A 22,374-nucleotide genomic window follows, 5' to 3' on the forward strand; every position below is an offset into this window, starting at 1 on the left:
AATGAAACATCTCAGTGCAGACAAGAGTATACTGTCCCAGCAATGGTGAATGGAAACATAACCCAACTCCAGTTGGCACAAAGGTGGCATACAGACAGGTTGTATTCTAGCTGTTAGACAGTATTGATGTGGCTGAGGCAGAGTGAAGGCTCTCAGATATCAGAGGTCAGAATGATTCATTGTAGTGGCTGTGATTGAAATTATCAATAAACCCGCTCACAATGCTTGGTGCTTTCAAAAGTAATTTGGACCCTTAGCGGATTGGAGCAATCTTGATAAGATCCACCGACAAGATGCTGTGAGAATTGCAGCATCACCATATAAGATGAAATTACCACATAAGATCTTGTGCACAAACCTTTTCTCTTGTTTAAGGAACATGATATTGGACAAACAGAGGCCAGGTTGTGTATGCGTTTGGCTGCTTGTCTGAAGGTTAGACTTAAAATAGCTTCTGGCTATTTGTAGGTTCCCTCACAATCACTTCCAGGTCAAAGGACAAATCCTCACCTTCCCCAGGAAGTCATTCTTGCCCACCATGTCCCAGTCCCACACCTCCAATGTCATACAGCCCCCCTCCTCCTCCTCCCCCTGATCCAGGCTCAGTTCCAGGGTCTCATCCCAGTGGGGGAATCGAGTCTTCTTTATGATCTGGAATCACACACACAAAGACACACATGCACACGCACACGTACACACACAGACACACACACGTACATACATGTTATCCATCCATCCATCAACATGCAAACACACATACTGTCTCTCTCTCTCTGTCTCTCTGTCTCTCTGTCTCTCTCTCTCTCTCTCTCTCTCTCTCTCTCACACACACACATAATACACACACACACACACACACTGTTCTCACCGAGGTCTCTGCGCTGTGGTTGTTGTAAAGGATCCTGGTGAAGGGGTCTGAGGTTCCAGAGATGTCTCTAGGGGCAAGATCTCTACACACACGCACATGCACACACACACACACACACACACACACACGTTAATCATTTATCATGGAAACATACACCCGCATGTCCTACTATAGACATACACAACGTATTAATTGGCACCAATGTATTAATTGGCAGACACTTGAGCGGCTGGTTCTTCGTCACCTGAGACCTCCTTTTAACACCATCCAGCCTCTCCTACTTGGAGAAAAGCTTGAAAGGATGGGGGTGGATCCCTTCTTTACTTCCTGGATCACGGACTATTTAACAGGACGGCCGCAGTTTGTCAGACTGGGGAGCTGTGCATCTGACATAGTTGTGAGTAGCACTGGGGCTCCGCAGGGGACTGTGCTGGCTCCGTTCCTGTTCACCCTCTACACATCTGAATTCATCTACAATTCTGAGACCTGTCACGTCCAAAAATACTCTGACGACACGGCTATAGTGGCGTGTGTGAGGGAGGAGCAGGAGGGGGAGTACAGGGAACTGGCGAGAGCCTTCGGCGACTGGAGTGACAGGAATGGCCTACTCCTAAACACCAGCAAGACCAAGGAGTTGGTCATAGACTTTCGTAGGTCTAAGCCACATTTGCAGCCTATTAACATTCAGGGCAAGGACATCGCGGTGGTGCAGACCTACAAGTTCCTGGGGGTGCATCTAGACGACAAGCTGAACTGGTCAGCTAACGCAGGTGCTACATATAAAAAGGGACAGAGCAGATTGTTCTTCCTGAGGAAACTCAGGTCCTTTGATATATGTAAAGAGATGCTGTGCATGTTTTGCCAATCTGTTATGGCGAGCGTGCTCTTTTTTGCTGCAGTCTGCTGGGGAGGCAACACATCTAAGAGGGACACTGGGCGGCTGGACAAACTAGTCAGAAAGGCGAGCTCAGTGGTAGGGCAGAACCTGGACTCACTGGGGACTGTGGTAGAGACGGATGCGGGGCAAGCTCTTGGCCATCATGGGCAATGTTAATCACCCCCTCCACCATGTCCTGGCAGGACAGTCAAGCAGCCTCCGTAGCGGGCGGCTCAATACGATAAGATCAAGGACTGAGCGACATAGGAGGTCATTCGTCCCAGCTGCCATGAAACTTTAATTATTATGCACTTTACACCATGTACATAGCTGAATTGTATTGTTTGTAATGTCTGTATATATTGTTTGTAATTACTGTAAATATGTGAGAGCTGCAAGATCCCAGAATTTCCCCACGGGATTAATAAAGTATTTATTTATCCATCTATCTATCTATCTATGCACGAAACACGCCCTTTTACAACGGACACACACACCTACTACACACACATCAACAAAAAATCCATCACCCACAAAAGTGCAGTGCCCATTCCAATGAGGCATCTAAATATTTAATCTGCTTCATTTTTCCAGCGTCTGGCCATTTGTTTGGCCCTGTCAGCCTGAGTCTCTGGAAATGTGCTTGACATGGCAGCCCTGATCTGATTTCATTATGGCTCCTCATAATAACATCTACCCTAATTAAAGTGCCTGTGCAGGACCAGATGCAGGCTCTGAATGGGGACTAATGGGCTTTGGCTGGCAAAGGTCTCAAACACGTCTCAGACAGGTCTCAAGCAGCCTTAAAACGCTGATCCCCTCACAAATGGTTGTTCTGGAAGGAAGCCATGTCTGGTTGATCGCTCCTGTCCTCTCCTGTCAAAGCTGCATCTGCATAATCTAAGAGCCAAATTTACCCACACACATACACAGACTCTCTCTATCTCAATCACACACACACACACACACACACACACACACACACACACTCAAACACACAGACTCTCTCTCTCTCACACACACACACACACACATATACGTACACCCACACGAACCACTTCTCTATCTCTCTGTGCAGTCAATGTGCAGTTACCTACTTAACATTTTATGGGAATACTACATGCACAGACACACACACACACACACACACACACACACACACACGCACACACACACACACACACACACACACACACACATACACGCACACACCTACACACACACACACACACACACACACACACACACACACACACACACACACACACACACACACATTCTCTGTAATTTGTTCACATAAACTATGTTACCGGGTGCAGAAGGATGTTCTGAAACCAATTATCTATAGTGTTCTCTTTGAAGGTCAAAACGGAGAAGACCAGATATACAGAGGAGTGTGCCAAGAGAAAGTTGAACATTACAAGACGACGAAAGAAAAACACCAGTCCCAGAAAAAACTGGCTCACACTGATAAGACAAGGACATATGAACTCATGCAAACAATAAACACACCTTCACCCTTCCCATCTCAAGCGCACACACACACACACACAAACACACACACACACACACACACATACACCCTCATGTCTGTGATGAGACCCATGTCTGTGATTGGACCCAGAGTTCTGATTTTGATAACACAGACTGCTCTTCTGTCCTATTTCTGGCGATCATCTATAGTCTTCCTTATCTTTAACTTCGTAGAACCCTCCATTGAAGCTTATTTTTGCCTGGCCTACATCCTCCTTTGGGTGATGCTGTCGTAGCCAATCTTTGCTACCTGCTTCACCTGTCCAGGTAGTTTCTCCCTCCACTTTACCTGACCAACAATCTCTGGCAGGTCCTCCACCCTCTAACCTGGCTCACTACTTCAGGCTGGTGCTCTCTCACCTGTTCAGGTAGTCTGTCCCTGAGTGTTTTGAGAGAGGTGGCAGGTCCTCTCTCACCTGATTATCCCTGGGCTTCCTCTGAATCTTCATCTCTGGCTGCTCCTGTCATTCTTACCTGATTATCTCTGAGCTTCCTCTGAAACTTCATCTCTGGCTGCTCTGTCTCTTCAGCTGATTATCCCTGGGCTTCCTCTGAATCTTCATCTCTGGCTGCTCCTGTCATTCTCACCTGATTATCTCTGAGCTTCCTCTGAGCCTTCATCTCTGGCTGCTCCTGTCTCTCTCACCTGGCCTGGATGACGTGGCAGCGGAGGCAGGTGCGCTGGGCCTCTCGACGCAGCTCCAGCTCCAGGTGGATCTCCCCCTGCACCTCTTCGTCCGGGTCCACCTTCGTCAGGTTCAGCCAGCTGTCCAGCCCTGGACACGCACACGCACACACACACACACACAGACAGACACACACACACACACACACAGACAGACACACACACACACACACACACACACACACACACACACACACACACACACACACACACACACACACACACACACACACACACACACACACACACACACACACAACCCATAGGACATTTTTAGTTTTCATGGACCTTTGATAACTAAGGATTCCTAGATGTGATCTCACTATTGTTTCCATTATGTATCAATTTGATCACATATATTTATCCTCAAATGTCTTAGACAGAAATGAGATGAGGCTCTTCATTGTAACAATCTACCATAATTGACTAAAGGAGCTCCTGGCCACAGCTTTGAACAGTCTTCTTACATTTACATTTACATTTAGTCATTTAGCCATTTAGCAGACGCTTTTGTCCAAAGCGACGTACAAGGGAGAGAACAGTCACGCTACGAGCAATACAACCTGGTGTAACAATAAATACTACTTTTTTTAAGAAATAGAAAACGACATAGAAAGGCTTCATACATTTACACTACAGTAAAAGATTGAGCCTCATCCCCAAGCACCAAGGTGGTCTTGAGAGAGAACCAGAGGAGGTCATATTGAGATCAGTCAAAACTGAGCCTGATTTGTGACACTGTTGAGATCTCTTTAACACCAAAGGAAAACTTTGGCACATATATAATTCTGAGAGCAGGAGATTTAGGTCTGAATTTCCCTTTTAATCTCATTGTTGTCTTTTCTTATGGGAACACACAGGACAGGTGGGACCCACACAACACACTCAGGACAGGTGAGGTACATTAATAGGATAGACATAAAGCCCTTGCGAAACAGGTGAGACATACATTTCCCTGAGCACTGGTGAGACACAGCTCAGAGATCACAGAGTAAAGCCAACTGACTTCAGGAGACCTACTGTAACCCCCACTACAACTAAGCACTGGAATGGATCTTTCACTGGAATGGATCTTTGCACTGGAATGGATCTTTGCACTGGAGTGGATCTTTCACTGGAATGGATCTTTGCACTGGAATGGATCTTTGCACTGGAGTGGATCTTTCACTGGAGTGGATCTTTGCACTGGAGTGGATCTTTGCACTGGAGTGGATCTTTCACTGGAATGGATCTTTGCACTGGAGTGGATCTTTCACTGGAATGGATCTTTGCACTGGAGTGGATCTTTCACTGAAGTGGATCTTTGCACTGGAGTGGATCTTTCACTGGAGTGGATCTTTGCAGTCCACTGCCAGCTGCTCTCTAGCTGTTCATTCCCAGAGGTCATGAAGGTCATCATCGTAATCACTGAAGAGGGCAGATTTATTAAACACCCAAGGCTTTGCACTAATTGCTCTGCTTCCTTTCCCAACCCCAACCTGAGCACGTCCTGCACACCTGATCATGTCCTGAACACCTGATCACGTCCTGCACACCTGATCATGTCCTGAACACGTGCTGAGCCCCTCCTCTATACAAATGGAAAGGTGGACATAAATGGAGTTGAGTAATTTAAAAGAAATCTGACGCAAGACTGAATGGAGAACAGGAATGAATAAACTGATGATGTTGTACGCAAAAAAAGATCAGATCAGTGGATGGGGGATGAAGAAATAATAATAATAAAAAAAACATAGATAAAGAAACGATAAAGCCTCGGCTGATCGATGGATGAGCGAATAATCAAATAATGAAGAGAGGCAGAAAACAAGTATTGAAACGCAGGCTAGACAACATGAACATGAGAGGGCATAAAAGACAACCAGAACAATGTTATGACTGCAAAAAAGAAGAGGCGCCCAGCAGTCCCAGCTGTGACACACAGTGGGTGGTAGCTGCTCAGATGCTCTGTGATTCACAGGGCCTTAAATAGCCCAATTGCCCCCCAATGTCCATGGGAAAAGGGCAGAGGGGGGCAGAAGATCGACCCCCTTGCTGGCACCAGCACATACACACGACACACACCAGCGACATCAGCACCCCCAGTATCCCATGATCCCATGGGTGAGAGGGTGACTCAGGGCTGACAGCTTGCACTGATTCATATGAGGCAGATGCACTCCTGGGCAGAAGGAGTTTTCGTTGGTTTTGCATTTCCGTTCCCGCGGGGGTGTGATGTCACTGGAAACGGGCCCATTTTGTAAACGAGTCCAACACCACCCAGCTCCCATCACTACAAACCCTCTACATATAACTGATGATTATTTATCCTCTATCCTTTATGCACTGGAGGGTGACATTCTTTTCTATTTGCCTTTCTTGCTCCATTCACAGTAAATGATGGGGAAATATGATGACATGACTGGAAGGAACTAAACTCTATGCTGATTTGCATGTGTTTGTAAAGATGCCCACAGTGGAGTTTTCATACTCAGACGCTTTATGTACTGTTTGTAAGAACACAGTGTGTGTGTGTGTGTGTGTGTGTGTGTGTGTGTGTGTGTGTGTGTGTGTGTGTGTGTGTGTGTGTGTGTGTGTGTGTGTGTGCATGTGGGTGTGGTGTATGCATGAGAGCACAGCAGGCAGCAGCAAAGCCACTGAACTGCATGAGTTAGGGTGTTTACAGAAGTCTCTATTTATATCTGATGGATAATATAAGTTCAATTCTGATAACAACGCTGTGGTGTGTGTTGCCATGGTTAGATTCTTAGAGGTGAGAAAATAAAACCAGAGAAAAAACATAAAAGTAAAGTTGTCATCAACAAAAAAATACAAAAAACATCTTCCATCTCCATAGTCAGTACAGTGAAGTTATGTCCATTAAGAATGCAATGATTATTTGTGTCTCTGGAAGTAAACCGTAATTAATTTTGTTTTTTCTAAAGTGGTTTATTTACTATTAAAGTCATTTCTACATTGTTGTGATTTATGAAAAGTCACATAAATAGATGATGTGATCAAGGAGAGACTGACATGACACACAGATGGTCTCTAGTTTCAAACAGGAGCTCAGATAAGCCAACGCTTTCATCAGTGTAATCCATCATTCACAGGAGATGGTTTATGTGTCTGTTGTCCCCCTCTCTACGTCTATTCCTCTCTCTCCCTCAATCATCTCTCTCTTTCTATCCTTCTTTTTTCTCAATGATGTAGTGATTAGCAATCTCTCTCTCTTCCCCTCTCTCTCTCTCTCCCGCTCTCTCTCTCCATCTCTCTCTTCCCTGCCCAATCTCTCTCTCTCGCTCTCTCTCTCTTTCTCTCTCTTTTCCCTGCCCAATCTCTGTCTATATCTACTTCACTCTTTCAAAGAATAAACAAAAATAAACCATATCAGACTTCACAGAGAGTTGCCCTTTCCCTGAGTCAGGGAGTTCAAAGTCCTGACCTACTCTCCTACCCCCTATCGACGGACATGAAGGCCTAAAGGAGTCTGGCTCAACTTCAACCTGCAGCACTGAGGATGAAGATTGAGACCTAGAAACTCTGACCACATAACGACATTACACTGAACTACCGTATTTTACAGACTATTAACCTTAAACAGTTTAAATGGAAGAGTTCCATTTGCATGAAATGATAGCTAGTTATCTAGCTTGATGTTATAGTCTCTTCAATTTAACTATACAATTATAAAAGGTAGAAAGCCTCAGGGTGTGCATATTAAAATGAGTTCATGTTCACTTCATAATCAAATGAGTTAATATTACACACTCTAGAAACTACTAACTGTTAAGATAGTTCCATAAGCTAGATAGCTAGGATAGTTCATAGCCAGGTTAACTCCTTAGCATCCCTTTATAAATACAGTCTGGCAGGAAAACACAACACCCCTTACTTTATCATTATGGAAGACTGAATGTGACCAAGTGTGATTGAAAATGGGTTATCTATCTGATGTTGTTTTTCCGTGTGTGAGAGACGGGGAGAGAGAGAGAGAGAGAGAGAGAGAGAGAGAGAGAGAGAGAGAGAGAGAGAGATACAGAGAGAGAGAGCGAGAGAGAGATACCTATTCATGCTGTATCTAATAGAGTTCCCGTGTGTGAAACTAACACGTGGGGAAATGCATTCCCATGCATAGGATGCACCCGAGAATTAACCTCTTGGCTGCTGACAGGGGCGGACTGGGGGAAAAAAGCCTGGGAGTTACTGTCAGACCGGCCCACTTACATACTCGGCGCGTTGCCCACTCAATGCACTGTACGTATCGACCAGTCAGTCGCCTATTTGGAAAAATACCCATACACTAAACATTATTTTGGATGATTACAAAGAAATTACATCACAAATGTTTTTTTTTTATAAAATTTGGATCCACCAATTTGACTGGATCGACACATGGAATAAAATGATACTGGCTATTGTAACACTCCGAAGTAGGTATAGTTTGCTAGATGAATACGCTTAACTCTGGGCTGGTAATAAATGGTTATATGTTTATCTACAGAGCCTTAAGGAATGAATGTCAGCAGAGAAAGACCACACAATAAAGAAACTAGAATCAGAGGGTAAAATAAGTATGACCCAGTGGCGGCTCTGAAAAAATAATGATTAAGGCGACCCATTCAGTAGTTTCATTAAGCAAGACAATTGTATCAATTTGTTGTTAGCTGATTAACTCATACAGCAATACCCTTTTGTCCACTAGATGGCAGCACACAACAGAAATATTTCCCCTCTACCTACATAGCTAGAGTAGCTAGTTACAGGTGGAAAGCTATGAAAGAAAGTGGCATACAGCCTTCATAAGCAAACATGATGTGGCTCAACATTAAAATATCCCACTTTTTCATTATCCACATGTCTCAAAAGTTGTATGATTTAACATAGATTAACAGGACACATGCTATGTCCAGTTAACAACATACAGAAGGGGGCAACGTATAAGTCAAAACCAACAATATTTATTGACTGATCTTGAAAGTATTGGCTTACACAAGCTAAATAAGTCAACACATAGAAAATAACTCAGACTGTAAGTGCAAGAAGCGAATATTCACAATGTAAAACCTATGAAAAGTGACAGTGGTAGCCTATAGGAATACAAACCACGTTAGCCACTTCTCAGCCTGCTAGCCACGTTTGCCTTACTGTTGCCTGAGTGACAGTTGGCTGATTCGACAATGACATTCAGAGGTAGATCAGTCGGTGTAGTGGTAGAATCCGACAGAAAATAAAACTCCTTTTTCCGTAGGCATTGCGTTGCCCTTATGGACAAGCCACTCCTGGTATGAACTATATTGTAGAAATTAACAGTACAGAACCTATGATGGGGTTTGAACATCAGTGGTATCAGTAATGTTGCATGCTGGGTGAGTGTGTGTGTAGGGGTGTTAAAGGTGTCTGCGAACGAGTGATGTGCAAGTGTTGAGTAGCTACAGTGATTAACATTTATTAACGCCTAAAAAGTTAAACTGAAGTTAGACTGACTGAAGTTAGAAAGAGTTAGACGCCTAAAACATTAGATGAGTAAAGTTTCTTTAGACTTCAGAACATTTTCGAAAAATAGACACCATGAGTATGAATACAGATTGCGAGGAGTAGTATAAATTTCAGTCAGCGATTTCACTTTGTTATAATTATTAGAGTCAATTAAACGTCTTCTACGGAGAATGGGTTACTGTCACTGCTGATGATGGCCATGGAACGGGCCGGTTGGAGCCCGATGTGGGGCAGTATTTTTGACCGTTCCAACCATAGATATATAGAATTACTAGTTATTATACGGCTCTTCAGAACGTTCCAAAAAGTACCGTTGATTTGAATGGGCCATCCCTACGTCATAGGTCACATTATTTCCTGCTAGCAGACCTCTGCGAAAGATAATCACCGCTGTCATTGGCAACGGGTTTTGTACTTCTAATTCACATCTTTCATATCATTCCGCCAGAAGTCCAGTCATTTTAACGCAACAGTAGACAGTAATTTGAAGTCAGCAAGTAATGGGTTGCTATGCAACACCTGAAACTTCAAAGTTCTATTTGCTTGAAGAACTTTTTTATTTCTAAACGGGACTCATAAAACGGCAACTAAATCATTAAAAAGAGGTATGTTGGAGGAATGTCTTCTATCGTTTTTGGCAAGTACCCTTATAATAAGCGGGATAATGTATTGTCCGGAGGTCATTCTACAAAAATAATTCCCTTCGGGACGAAACAACACCCTCCGCTGCGCGTCGGGGTGTTATTCGCCCCGTCGGGAATTATTTTTGTAGAATGACCTCCGGACAATACATTATCCCTTACATAACTCACGGCGGAGTCTAGAACGTCCGCAGAGGTCGGCCATCTTACCCCGGGCAGATCGCTCACCGTAACATTGTGGTGGTAGTGAAAAATGTACTTTTTAAATAACCATAGCTTGCTCAATTTTCAACCGATTTTTAAACGGGTTGGTTTGTTATAAACGTCAGAGATGTAGCTATGACACTATGTACTTATGAATAATCATTTAATGTTCTAAACAATAGAATAATTATTCTAAGTATGTACAATATACGACAATTCAGCATGACGTCACAATAACAAATATCTTACTTCCGGGTGGCAAACTTCGCCCCTGCCCATAGTAAACCTTAACAAACCAATAGGATTTTCCATGTAATTTAACAAAGGTACGAACACGTTTAATCATAATTATGAATATGATTACAACACGTTTTATGCGGATGATCTTGTCAACTGAAAAAACTAGACGTTCCTGATTTCGTTGCTGTTGATATTTGTTAGCGAATAACGGTAATATTGCATCGACCAAGTCATTGAAGAACATTGAAGTAAAGTCGTAGTGACTGAGATCGCTACAATATCCAACTTAACATGAACGATTTTCAGGACTGTTTGTAGCTTTCCAGCTATTTGTGTGGACACAAGAATTTGTCCATACAGATATAAATAAAGTACCTATCTATTTCACAATAAATGATCGTATTATAACTTAACATACTTTAACTGTAATAATCACAATATCATGTTGTAATGTAGAATTTACTGTGAAATCAATAGACACAGTAAGTTACTGTGAAAAAAATTATACAGTGATTTCACAGCATTTTGTTATTCCACAGTAATATACTCTATTCAAATCCTCCTTTGAGATAACCCAATAAATTACTGTACGTTTGAACAACTGCGCTGCATTGTGGGCTGAAGAAGAGACAGTTGAACTTGGATCCACGGAGGATGATAGAAGAGCTCGAAGGTAAGTTTGACAGACAGCTTGTCACAACTTTATAATATTGTTTGTTGTCTGGGTTAGTAAATTAACGATGTTTTGGATCAAGTGTGCGAGTTATTCGATGAAGAATACGCGAATTAGCGTGAAAGTTAAAGTTAGCTAACGTTGGCCACCAGCTGCAGCAACCAGCTAAGTCATTTTAAAGGCGTTTCCCCCCGCGAAGCTTTGCCTCATATCTTTGGAAAACTCAAATTACGTGTTTTCGTAATGGTCCCCTGATGTCTTTAAGAAGCATAGCGTGCCAGTTATTTGGTCGAGAATACGCAGTTATTAGTGCAAATATGCGCAAAAGTGAGCTAATGTTAGCCTCCAGCTGCAGCAACTAAGTAATTTCAAAGCTGTGTTTCTCCAAAAAGCTCGCATCACAGACAATACAGTATTTTATATCTTAGGAAGGTGCAAACTATGTGTTTTCATTTGGTGGTCTTTACATGTCAATAGGAAGGATATGCATGAGTATTTGCTAGACTACTATCTCTCAGTATCTGTCAGTAATTGCTCTCCATTCTTTTTCAGAGGCAGTTAACAAGAGTGGAGCAGGCTGTTGAGGTAAAAAGAACAACTTGCCAAAGGGGCAAAAACGATTTCATCTGATGGGGAAAATAAGTGTTTCTCTTTTTACTATTGTACTTTGATCCGTCATTGAATGTTTCATCAAACTAGCAAATTACATTTTGATCAAATTAAGCTTATATTCTAGCCTGGATACCAGCCTGAACTCCGCCCACTACATTTTTGGTCTGGGAGATTCAGTCTGGAGTCGAGCTAGTTGGGAGGGTTTAAACGTTTCAAAAAAGTTGAGAAAGCAATCTAAACCAATCAAATTGTAAGGGCGGGCTTTATACGTTGATGGACAGATGACCTGATGATAGATAGAATACCGGTATAAATCGAACAAAGATGGCGCCGTCTCGGGAGCTTAGTGGGACATATTTGATATGATTTAAGCTATCTACATGACTTTTTTTTATGTCTACATTGACTCGGTTAGTTGTGTATACGCAACACCAATGTTGCCGAGGATTGTAGGTCTTAACTTAAGTACTCTAGACCAGGGGTCCCCAACCTTTTTTGCACCACGGACCGGTTTAATGTAGGGAATTTTTTCACGGACCGGCTTCAAGGTGTCATTTTACACCACTTATTAGTCACGTCATCCATTCATATTGATGTGAGGCAAGCGCGAGTTTGATACAATGAAGCCCGGTCTGCTCATATACACAACAGCTAACATTAACGTTAGGTATTACGAACGTTAAGTGCATGAAAAATACAACTCACCATAACTCTGAATCAGTGCTTGGTCTCCATGTGCCGAAGCAGTTTTGAAGGCTTCATTGGCTCGTTTGTTAGCTTGTCGCCACATATTAAACAGAGCGGACTTGGTGCTTGAGAATCACCTGTTGCAATAAACCCGTATTTTAAAGTAGCCTATGACTCCTGGTATTGTCTTTTAAAAGAAGCTTTCTTTTTTTGAGGTTCTAGGCTCCTCTTCTGGCTCCTTAATTGACCGTTTCACCTTTGCAAAGAAGCTCTCCAAAGATGTTTGTTTTATTACTAATTTTCGCTAGTATGCGGGCTTTTTTTTTGAGTGACATATCACGTGAACGAGACAAGCGTCTTGACGTGACAAGAGGCACAGGCGAATGTTACGTCCGGGAAAATCCGGTAGTTTTTCAAAATAAAACACCTTTCAGACTCCAATAATTAATACAGCGGAAATTATATAAATTATTTATTCTTTCTGTGCGGCCCGGTAACAAATACCTCACGGACCGGTACCGGGCCGCGGCCCGGTGGTTGGGGACCACTGCTCTAGACCATTACTGAAAGGTTATGCTAACAGCGTAGACAAAAAAAACATTGAAACAAATGGTAGCTTCTAGCCTTGAGTGCTAATTAAGTAACGTGAGCAGGCATATCTCAACAGATATTGACAGCGCATTCATTTTGAAAGAGGAACAGAGAAACGCGATCAAGGCATTTGTCGATTGAAAAGATGTTTTTGCCGTCCTTCCTACGGGATCAGGTAAAAGTTTAATCTATCAGATGGTAATAATACTACGTTGCTCTGATTGGTTCTAGGTATCCAATTCAGCGAAGAGGAATTTTCTTTCCTGGTTCGTTGAAACACGCCCCATAATCACAGCCCAGTGGTTCGGTCTCAGACTCATATTCTGACTAGAATTATGAGTATGACATCGTCAGGCTACTTATATTCATTAATCACTACAAAGTTGCTATAGTTGATATTTATATTTAAGGATGATATTTTCTTAAAATATATTTATGAACTGTATTTTAAGGTCTTTTCCCTACGATGGAAGCCAATTTCTTATATCAATCTGGCTTGGCTTTCAATACTAATTTATTTGGTGTACGATTTGGTTAAAGGGGAAGGGGCACCACTGCATGTGCCTTTAAAAACAATGCAATATAAAATCTGTAAAACTGAAAGTTGTCTTTGCTTATTGTTTACAGGTGCATCTTGGGCATTTACTCAGAACAAGGCTCGAAGGAGAGGCGTGGACTTTGAGTGGTCTTTGTAAAGTGAATTTGTCGTGTGCATTTTTATAAATTACAGTTTACAAGTCAAATTTGCAGTATTTTGCAGAGTTATTTAAATTGTAAATGTACAGTACATTTCTGGCTACTAGTTGCATTACCTTTACAGTAAAAAGCATAACAAAACAGACAATTACTGTAATTTATATACAGCAAGACAATGTAATTCCACAGCTACATACCGCTATATCACAGTAATCCAATGGCATGACAACTGTGAAGTTACAATATACCGCTGTAGTTGCATTGCATTTTGCTGTGAAATGTTTACAGGTAATTACTGTGAAACATGTACAGTACTTTACTGTGAAATATTTAAAATAAATAACTGTGAAATTACTGTGAAAGTAATGCAACTAGTAGCCAGTAATTTACTGTAAAAGTACAGTACCCACAACCTCTCCGGTCAGCCAGGTCTGCCTGTGTCTGCCTGTGTCTGCCTCTTTCGATGGCGAGGCGGTGCTTGTACATTGTCATGGTTTTCCTGAGTTTTGTGTCTTTAACTGTCTTTTACTGTATTCAGGTAATAAAAACACCTTGTGCATGTGTGTATTTATTACACCTATCTGTTCTGTTTAATGTTATTTTCACATGAAAACCCATGGTTATAATTATAATTATTCATAAGTATGCAGTGTCATAAATACATCTCTGTACAGGGTGGGGATTTCAACATGCATCATTTCTTGATGTATATTTGTAAAGGGAAATATTGTACCTACTTTAGATCATTATTGTCAGTGAAGCACAGTTGCAAGCCAGTTTAAAGACATATTATGACGTCATGATGGCCCAATGTAAGTCAATGGGAAAAATTGTATTAGTTTTTCTTCAATGTTTTAAAAAGTATAACGTTTAAAAATATGAGAAATACATAATCCTAGTGTCCTTTACAAGACCTACACAACACATTTTGAATGAAGTTTCTACGTTAAGGTGTTCGAGCTGAATTAAGCACAGAAGTCGGTACAAAGAATAATAAGTATAAGAAACGAAGGAATAACAATACGGGGCATTTCATATATGTATATAGTGTCATAGCTACATCTCTGACGTTTATAACAAACCAACCCGTTTAAAAAACGGTTGAAAATTGAGCAAACTATGGTTATTTAAAAAGTAAATTTTTCACTACCACCACCAAAAGTATGTATAATGAACCTAAATCGACTAAACGTGGACACAAGTAGCAGAATAAAAAAAAAAAAAAAAAACATTTTCGTCAGTTTTCAAAAGTTTATAGCGTAATGTATCTTCATGTGCAGTCTAATAAGTTTGGTGGAAATAAACGGTAGAATCACTTACCCTAAAGTACAAACTGTAAAACAACACCATAATTATCCACATTAATCCATGTTTTTATTAATAATTTCCATGATAAACCCACACAACTAAAAAGAGTACAGGGCCCTGTTCGGGGACGCTCGCTAAGCGGTTTAGCGAGCTAAATTCCAGGCTAAAAAAAAAAACACCGCTTTAGCGGATTCGGCGTAGCAACTTTTGCTAAATTTCCATGGTAATTAATCGCTTAGCCCTAGCCTGCTCCAGGGCAGGCTAAGCAAAGTTTAGCTGGCTAAACTTGCCACACCCACGCCAAAAGGAGGGATCCCATTGACAAGGAGTCATAGTTTGATTAGCGTAGGAAGAGTTCTTTGCGATCGCCAAGAAGATCAATTTTTCCATCATGATGAGTTCTTGTATGAGCGCTACCGATCCACCCGACAAGGAATAATTAATTCAGAAGACCTTCTCGAGTCATTTATTGCATACACCACCGTCAAACATTGAATGTCATCACTTTCTTGCGAGTGGTAGCCTTAATTTTTGTAATGTCGGCGATGCGGAGAACAAAGCACTCATAATTATATGACAGTGGTAGCCTATAGTACAGTTGAGACATTGGTACAGTTGATAAACCCGAAATAACTTTCATGTGCAGCCTGAGACGTGATTTTTAGTTTGCACATGAATACTAACGTTTTCTTTGATCCCAGGAAATTTGAGCACATGACCAAATTGATATTGGCTAAAGTTGTTTTACCTACTTTAACTTACATCATTGCAAACGTTTAGTTTTGCAAACGTGTCTAGTGTTTGTGCGGTAGTGAATGGTGGATGGTGGAGGTGGATGGTAAGGTGGGTGCATGATAAGAAGAGAGAAATAGAAACAATTTCTTTTCATTGCTTAAATGTATTGAATTTCTTATTAATACATTCACATTTAGTCATTTAGCAGACGGTTTTATTCAAAGCGATTTAAAACTACAATTCCTACGAGGGTGAGGGGTTTCGAACCAGTGATCTACAGCATGCAAGCCATACGCTAAACCCCCTGCACCATAGTACCTTTCTGTGAAGGGAAAAGATGTCACGTATTATACATCTTATAGACAGTTTCTTATATCGCTGTGGTAGCCGCGGGAGTGTTGAATTTTGACATGATTATGGTCTTGAATTCTTCATAACGCGTTCATGATCATATCCTGCCTTATGGGAGAAAAAAAATAGTCTTTTTCTTTGAGTTTAGACCATTGTACCTTTAAAAAAAATCATGGTTTTGGGGATCGACCTTTCTTGCCTTTTGAAGCAAGACGTGCACGCGCAATTTAGCTGACGAGATAAATTAACTTGAGGTTAAAATAAATTAGCGCCTGTCGCCAGACCGGCTTGGCCTGTTCTCATTTAGCGAGCTAGTTAATCTCCAGTTGCGAGCTAAATTAATTATCTTAGCTTCAGTTATACGCCGAACAGGGCCCAGGTACATTTACGATTAAATGGAAACTACTTCCGGTTCAGGCAAGTCTTGTGTTGTACACGGTTAAAAGCTGTATATCTACGGTTGAAAGGCCATCATCTAAGCTCTTCAATGACCCCTTGCTTATCAGGATAACCCAATCAGCCAGCAAGATACGCGAACCTGTAACTAATATCATAGGTTGACTGACCTGTCAGTCTGACACAACGCGTGCACCCAAGACTAGTTTTCAGTTGTTATCATATGCCTATGGTTGCTATGGTAAACTATGCTAAGTCTGTACGTGGAAAACATAAACTAATACTTTCATTGACTGGTCCACACGTGTGTCAATCATGACTGTAGACCAATGAGATGCAAAGATATCCGAGTGCACAACAGAGAAGGTGGGATGTAATCAGTAATTCGTGTGCATTTGTTTTGCCGTTTAGCCACGCAAGTTTTAGACAGTTCTATAACAAAATGCAGATGCACAACGAAGCACATTTATTCTACATCATTATGGCTTCTTAAAATAAAACAGAGAAACAGCCCCATTTTATGGGGTAACAGCAGTATTGGAAGAGCTTCAATGGTTGGATGATGAGAAAGATTGAAATAGAGAGTCTGGTAGAATCAGAAGGCAGCTAAAGTCACGGAAGAGTATGGAGAGGTCACCGATTATTTATCTTCTAACTTTTGATTGGGAAGTGTTATCAGTTCCAAATTTGTTGAGGTGATGGCATACCCTTGGGGGCACACAATTATATGACAAAACTGGCCCGTTCAATTCATTTTCCCACTTACATCCACAGTAATCTAGATCTAAAAGGGAAAAAAAATTAGGGAGCGCCTACATTTTGGGAAGGTTATCAACATCTTTCTAAATTTTTAGATAACATATATGGTACTCTAAAGGTATTTTATCATAGCTTGAGGGGTACTCTGTAACATCAAATTGAAATGTGCCACCATACTATGCCTAAGACTCAAAAGTAGGCCTTTAAATATGGGCATGGAATTTTAGATAAAATATCCTAAAAAACTTCAAAATTCTAACAGAGTTTAAGAGGTTAACGTGCGTGTTGTGTGTGTGTGTGTGTGTGTGTGTGTGTGTGTGTGTGTGTGTGTGTGTGTGTGTGTGTGTGTGTGTGTGTGTGTGTGTGTGTGTGTGTGTGTGAGAGAGAGAGAGGGAGAGTTTCAAAGACAGATATACAGAGTTAGATAAAAGGCTCTTTGAATGTTGAGAGTCTGTGTATGACTGTAAGTGTGTGTGTGTGAGACTGTGTGTGTCTGTGTGTAACTGTATTAGTGTGTGTGTGACTGTGTGAGTGTGTATATCTGTGTGAGTGTGTGTATTTTAACAAATGGTTCATGAGGCTCTGTATCACCAGGGACGTTAGCATACAATACCTTTTGACTGAGCTGCAATGACCTCTTTAGTCAGCGAGATCTTGCCAATCACGTCATCATGGCTACAGTAACGAAAAAAACAAGGAGGACAAGAGAAGAAGAATTAGCTTGATAGTCAATCTACACCCTCACCTTTATAAATGACCATCTCCTTTTAACTGCTCCAGTGATTTTCAACAGACATGGACTATTACTGAAGATCTCACATGAACTGAATATGACTCTGTTTGGGTAAATACAAACCGTATAGAACACACATCGACATCATTTGTGCCAGTGTGACATAAATAGATGAATCAAAAGAAACCACAAGTGTGTTGAACAACACCTACAGTCCCTCCACCAGCCTGAGAACACTACAAAAGGGCTTTATGGTCCCAGAGTGCATTTCTGCTCAATCAATGAGGAAGAGGTTCAGAGGTTCAGTTTTCAATCTGTCACACCATTTTGTGTTTATGTCACATAAACATGCACAAGAGATCTCTTTGAGATATTTCATCTAAATACGTAGATGACATGTCTGACCCCAAGCCCAGCTGGCCCATGTCTCATGAACTTTGAACTTTCCCATCATGCCTCTCACCGATAAATCAGGAAACATTTGCAGGTTGCAGATTAAGGGTGTTTCTCAAAGTCAAGGAAGGATCCTTGAGAGATCCTTGTTTGCTGCGTTTCAAGGATAATACATTGTCGAATCCTGCCAAAAGACTGTTCTAATGTCTAGGATCCTTCGAATTCAACTAAAAACCGAGTCCTTCGTTCAGATAAATTTCAAGGATGCAAGTATCCTCTGCATTCTTAAAGAACCCACAATCAAAAGAACACATACCTTTTTTAGTGGCACGGAATATGAAGGTGGGACCTTTTAAATGACACACACCTGCACACTCGCTAGACTGTTCCAATGTGTGTTCTCCGAATGCTAAGAAGGAGTCTTGCCTTGCCTCTGAATGACCCGACTTGGAAGGACTCGGAAGGACCGGGCCCTACCAAGGAAGCATTCTTGACTTTGAGAAATACCCTAAATATGCCAAATCTGTCGAGTTGGACATTTTCAAAACCACTGCTCTATATTAAAAGAGTGTATTAGAGATGTTATATACTTGCTATGTAAATGAAATGTGATTGTCATAAGATTAGATTAAGTGCCGTTAGTCTCTTGTTGATTGCATTGCTCTTATTGACGTGTTAATTAAGTAAAGACCCACCATTACACACAACACTGTTTAGTGCCAAAAGTACCCTTAAGGTGCCTTAGAGTACTCAAACTGTCGGGTTGGATAGTCGGGCGGGTGGGAGGGCGGCCGGATAGTACGTACTAGTTAGCACTTATGTCCCGTTATAGTGCTCCAACGGCTGTGGGTGCTGAAAACAATTCATTACCACAACTGCAGGCGCAGTAGCGGTTTACTTACCAAAGGAATACAATTCCATGGCATCTTTCTGTCGTTAGTTAACATTGTCTCTACACGACAACTGTCTCTTACCTACCGTTGTCACTGCTCAAATGCAGCAGGTGTCAGCAGACGTATAATATTATAACTTTGTCTAATGTTATATATACACCTGAAAGGGCAAACTTATCTCTATCATGGTAGGTATTTTTTGTGGGAGAAACAGGAGCAATCTACAACAAAAGAGAGATATCTTACACTATAGAAACTATTAAAAAACGATTCAATTAAATGCATACATGCTTATTTTCTTCTGTATTTTCGTCAGATTTTCAAAGATGATTTCTGGGTAATTTTTGTGTTGTTGTCCAATGTCAAATCTCTATCTAATCATGTGACGAGACCATACAATGTGTAGCCTAATGTTTACAAAGGGGCAACTGCTATCTGAATTATACAATACATAAGTTGTGAAATGAAAGGAAAACACATCACAGTTAAAGTTGTATGAGTATTGATTGATTCACATCGATATGAATGGATGACATTCTAGGGTTAGGGTTAGGGTGTTTGTGGTTTTAAGTGGAGATTTCGACAAATGATCGCAACATATTGAAAAATCCCGTGCTTACGTCGTATACGTGGACTTCAAGTTTACAAGAAAAAACAAATATCTTCAATGGTAAGACCCTTTTGTTGTGCCTCTTCTGGTATAGCATACAATGTGAGTTTTATTTGGGCATAGCAGATGCCTATCATGTGTAATGTGTAGGCTATTTCATTCCGTTCTTTCAATGTTAATAGGCTAATTTAATTTCAATATGCTTATCTCCTTCTCGTGCGCGGTTGTACTTTTAACGGGGCTTGTTTGTGAGCCTCTGCATGTCGTAGTGGGCCAATCACAGCCAAGTAGTATCCGTCGCCATGGACGGACCGACAGAAATTTTTGCGGGGACACGGAGAGCTGTCCGAGGGCTCTGGAGAGCACGGAGAGGGCGTTTCAACTACCTGAGAAGGCGTTCCAGCTACCTGAAGGCGTTCCTATGTGCCTAAAATCGTGCTGTACGGAGAAGTAAAATCCAGCCTTTAGTCCAAAATCCCTTGCTGCATAATTCTAAACTGCTCTATAGGAGCAGCCAAAGAAGCCTGGTTCACCTGGTGATGTTCTGATCATTTGGAACCCAAAACCTGATAGTGCCTAAATAGTTTTCTGATGTTCCTGATATCATGCCAATCTTCTGGCCACTTACCGGTTAGTGCCCCAATAGTGTTCTGATCTTTGGGGACCCTGACTCAATAGTGATCGTAAAGCGTTCTGATGCTCCTGACCCAATAGTGTTCTGATCTTTTGGGACCCTGACTTACAGTGAGCGTAAAGTGTTCTGATATCCAGACCCAATAGTATTCAGATCGTTTGAGACCCTGACTCAACAGTGACCGCTAAGCGTTCTGATGTCCCTGACCCGATAGTGTTCAAATCTTTTGGGACCCTGACTCAACAGTGACCGTTAAGCGTTCTGATGTCCCTGACCCAATAGTGTTCAGATCGTTTGAGACCCTGACTCAACAGTGATCATAAAGTGTTCTGATGTTTCTGACCCATTAGTGATCTTTGTGCTCTCTTACCCGATGGTGTCCTCGTCCATGACGTAGAAGGAGAGCATGTGGAAACCCATAGGCAGGTGTAGGGTGTACTCCTCTCCCCAGAACGGGTTCAGGTTCTTCCACACGGTGGCCGTCCTGCCAGGGCACAGATATTCATTGGTTCTTTAACAGTTCAACTGAACACTGTGTTATTAGCATTACATGACTGTTGAGCTCAGCAGAGAGAGGCCCTGAATTCAAATAATAATAATAATACATCAAGCGAAAAAATCATTCCATATGGTAAATGGACTGCATTTATATAGCGCCTTTCTACAGATTAATGCCTCAGTCATCTACTCATTCACACACAGAAGGCGGAAGCTTCTATCTAATGTCCCAACCTGCACTTCGGGAGAGGTTGGGGGTTCAGTGTCTTGCTAAAGGACATTTCGACACTTGGTGAGGAGGAGGAGAAAGGATCGAACTAGCAACCTTCTGATTGCTATGACAAACTATGCACTTGAGATCCTAAACATCAAACCCACATCTACTCTAGCCGTGATCACCGCGCCCCTAACATACAACAGTTTTTGAAGGCTGGGACATGGTCCAAAGCATGTTCCACCTGAATGTATGTTTTTACCTTTATCTTCAACAGACAAACCACATTCACACTGAATCCTGCCATCTTAGACCCATGGGACGGTAAAAGAGCTAACTTGGCGTAAGTGAAAAAACTACTCCTAACAGTACAAACTGAGCACCAGTCCTGCTCCTGCTTCTCCCACTACTCACAGGCCTACGAAAGGTGTGAATCAACCAAGGACCTCATTATCTAATTTCACCTATTGGTCCTTTAATTAAGAATATTGGATAATTCTGTAATATAAAGATTTTTTTACTTAGATTTTCTTTTCAAAGAGACACCTTCAACCCTCCTTGTATAATATTGATAGGTTAAATGTGTATTTAAAACACTTATACTTAGCTGTAAAAGCTGAACTTGGTGGCTGATGCTATACAATAAGGTAGGTCTTCCTCTGCCTTTTCCTTTCATTTTTCTTGTGTGCGTGTGCATGTGTGTGTGTGTGTGTGTGTGTGTGTGTGTGTGCGTGCGTGCGTGCGTGCGTGCGTGCGTGCGTGCGTGCGTGCGTGCGTGCGTGCGTGCGTGCGTGTGTTTATGCTGTATGTTCACATTGGTATTTGTGCATCAGATCATTAAAACAGAAAGCCTTGTTCGCCTTTGAGGCATGTTCAACACATCCAGGGGTACAGTGCAAATGACTACTGTCTGGGGGCGGAGAGACCCTTGCTATAGCCAGCAGACCCAAGCCAGAGTGTGATCTCAGATCTAGGGGACTCACTACAAGATACAGTACAGCGTAATGATGGGAACAGCCACACAAAGACACACCGAACCAAAGCAGATGACGAGAACGCCGCAAT

General features: G+C 41.7%; 1 protein-coding gene across 1 annotated transcript in view; it reads right to left on the minus strand.

Annotated features, from left to right (window-relative positions):
* The window catches only part of rasal1 (RAS protein activator like 1), a gene marked incomplete at both ends in the record, with an annotated part of 50,140 nt that overhangs the window by 26,325 nt on the left and 1,441 nt on the right, over window positions 1-22,374 (minus strand). The window contains 5 exons of the mRNA XM_080853889.1: window positions 511-651; window positions 869-950; window positions 3,925-4,054; window positions 17,948-18,009; window positions 20,968-21,081. Of these exons, the coding sequence (XP_080710015.1) occupies window positions 511-651; window positions 869-950; window positions 3,925-4,054; window positions 17,948-18,009; window positions 20,968-21,081 (529 nt within the window). The remainder of the gene's footprint in view (window positions 1-510; window positions 652-868; window positions 951-3,924; window positions 4,055-17,947; window positions 18,010-20,967; window positions 21,082-22,374) is intronic.

This window comes from Sprattus sprattus (genome assembly GCF_963457725.1).
Source record: "Sprattus sprattus genome assembly, chromosome: 16".
Taxonomy (NCBI): domain Eukaryota; kingdom Metazoa; phylum Chordata; class Actinopteri; order Clupeiformes; family Clupeidae; genus Sprattus; species Sprattus sprattus.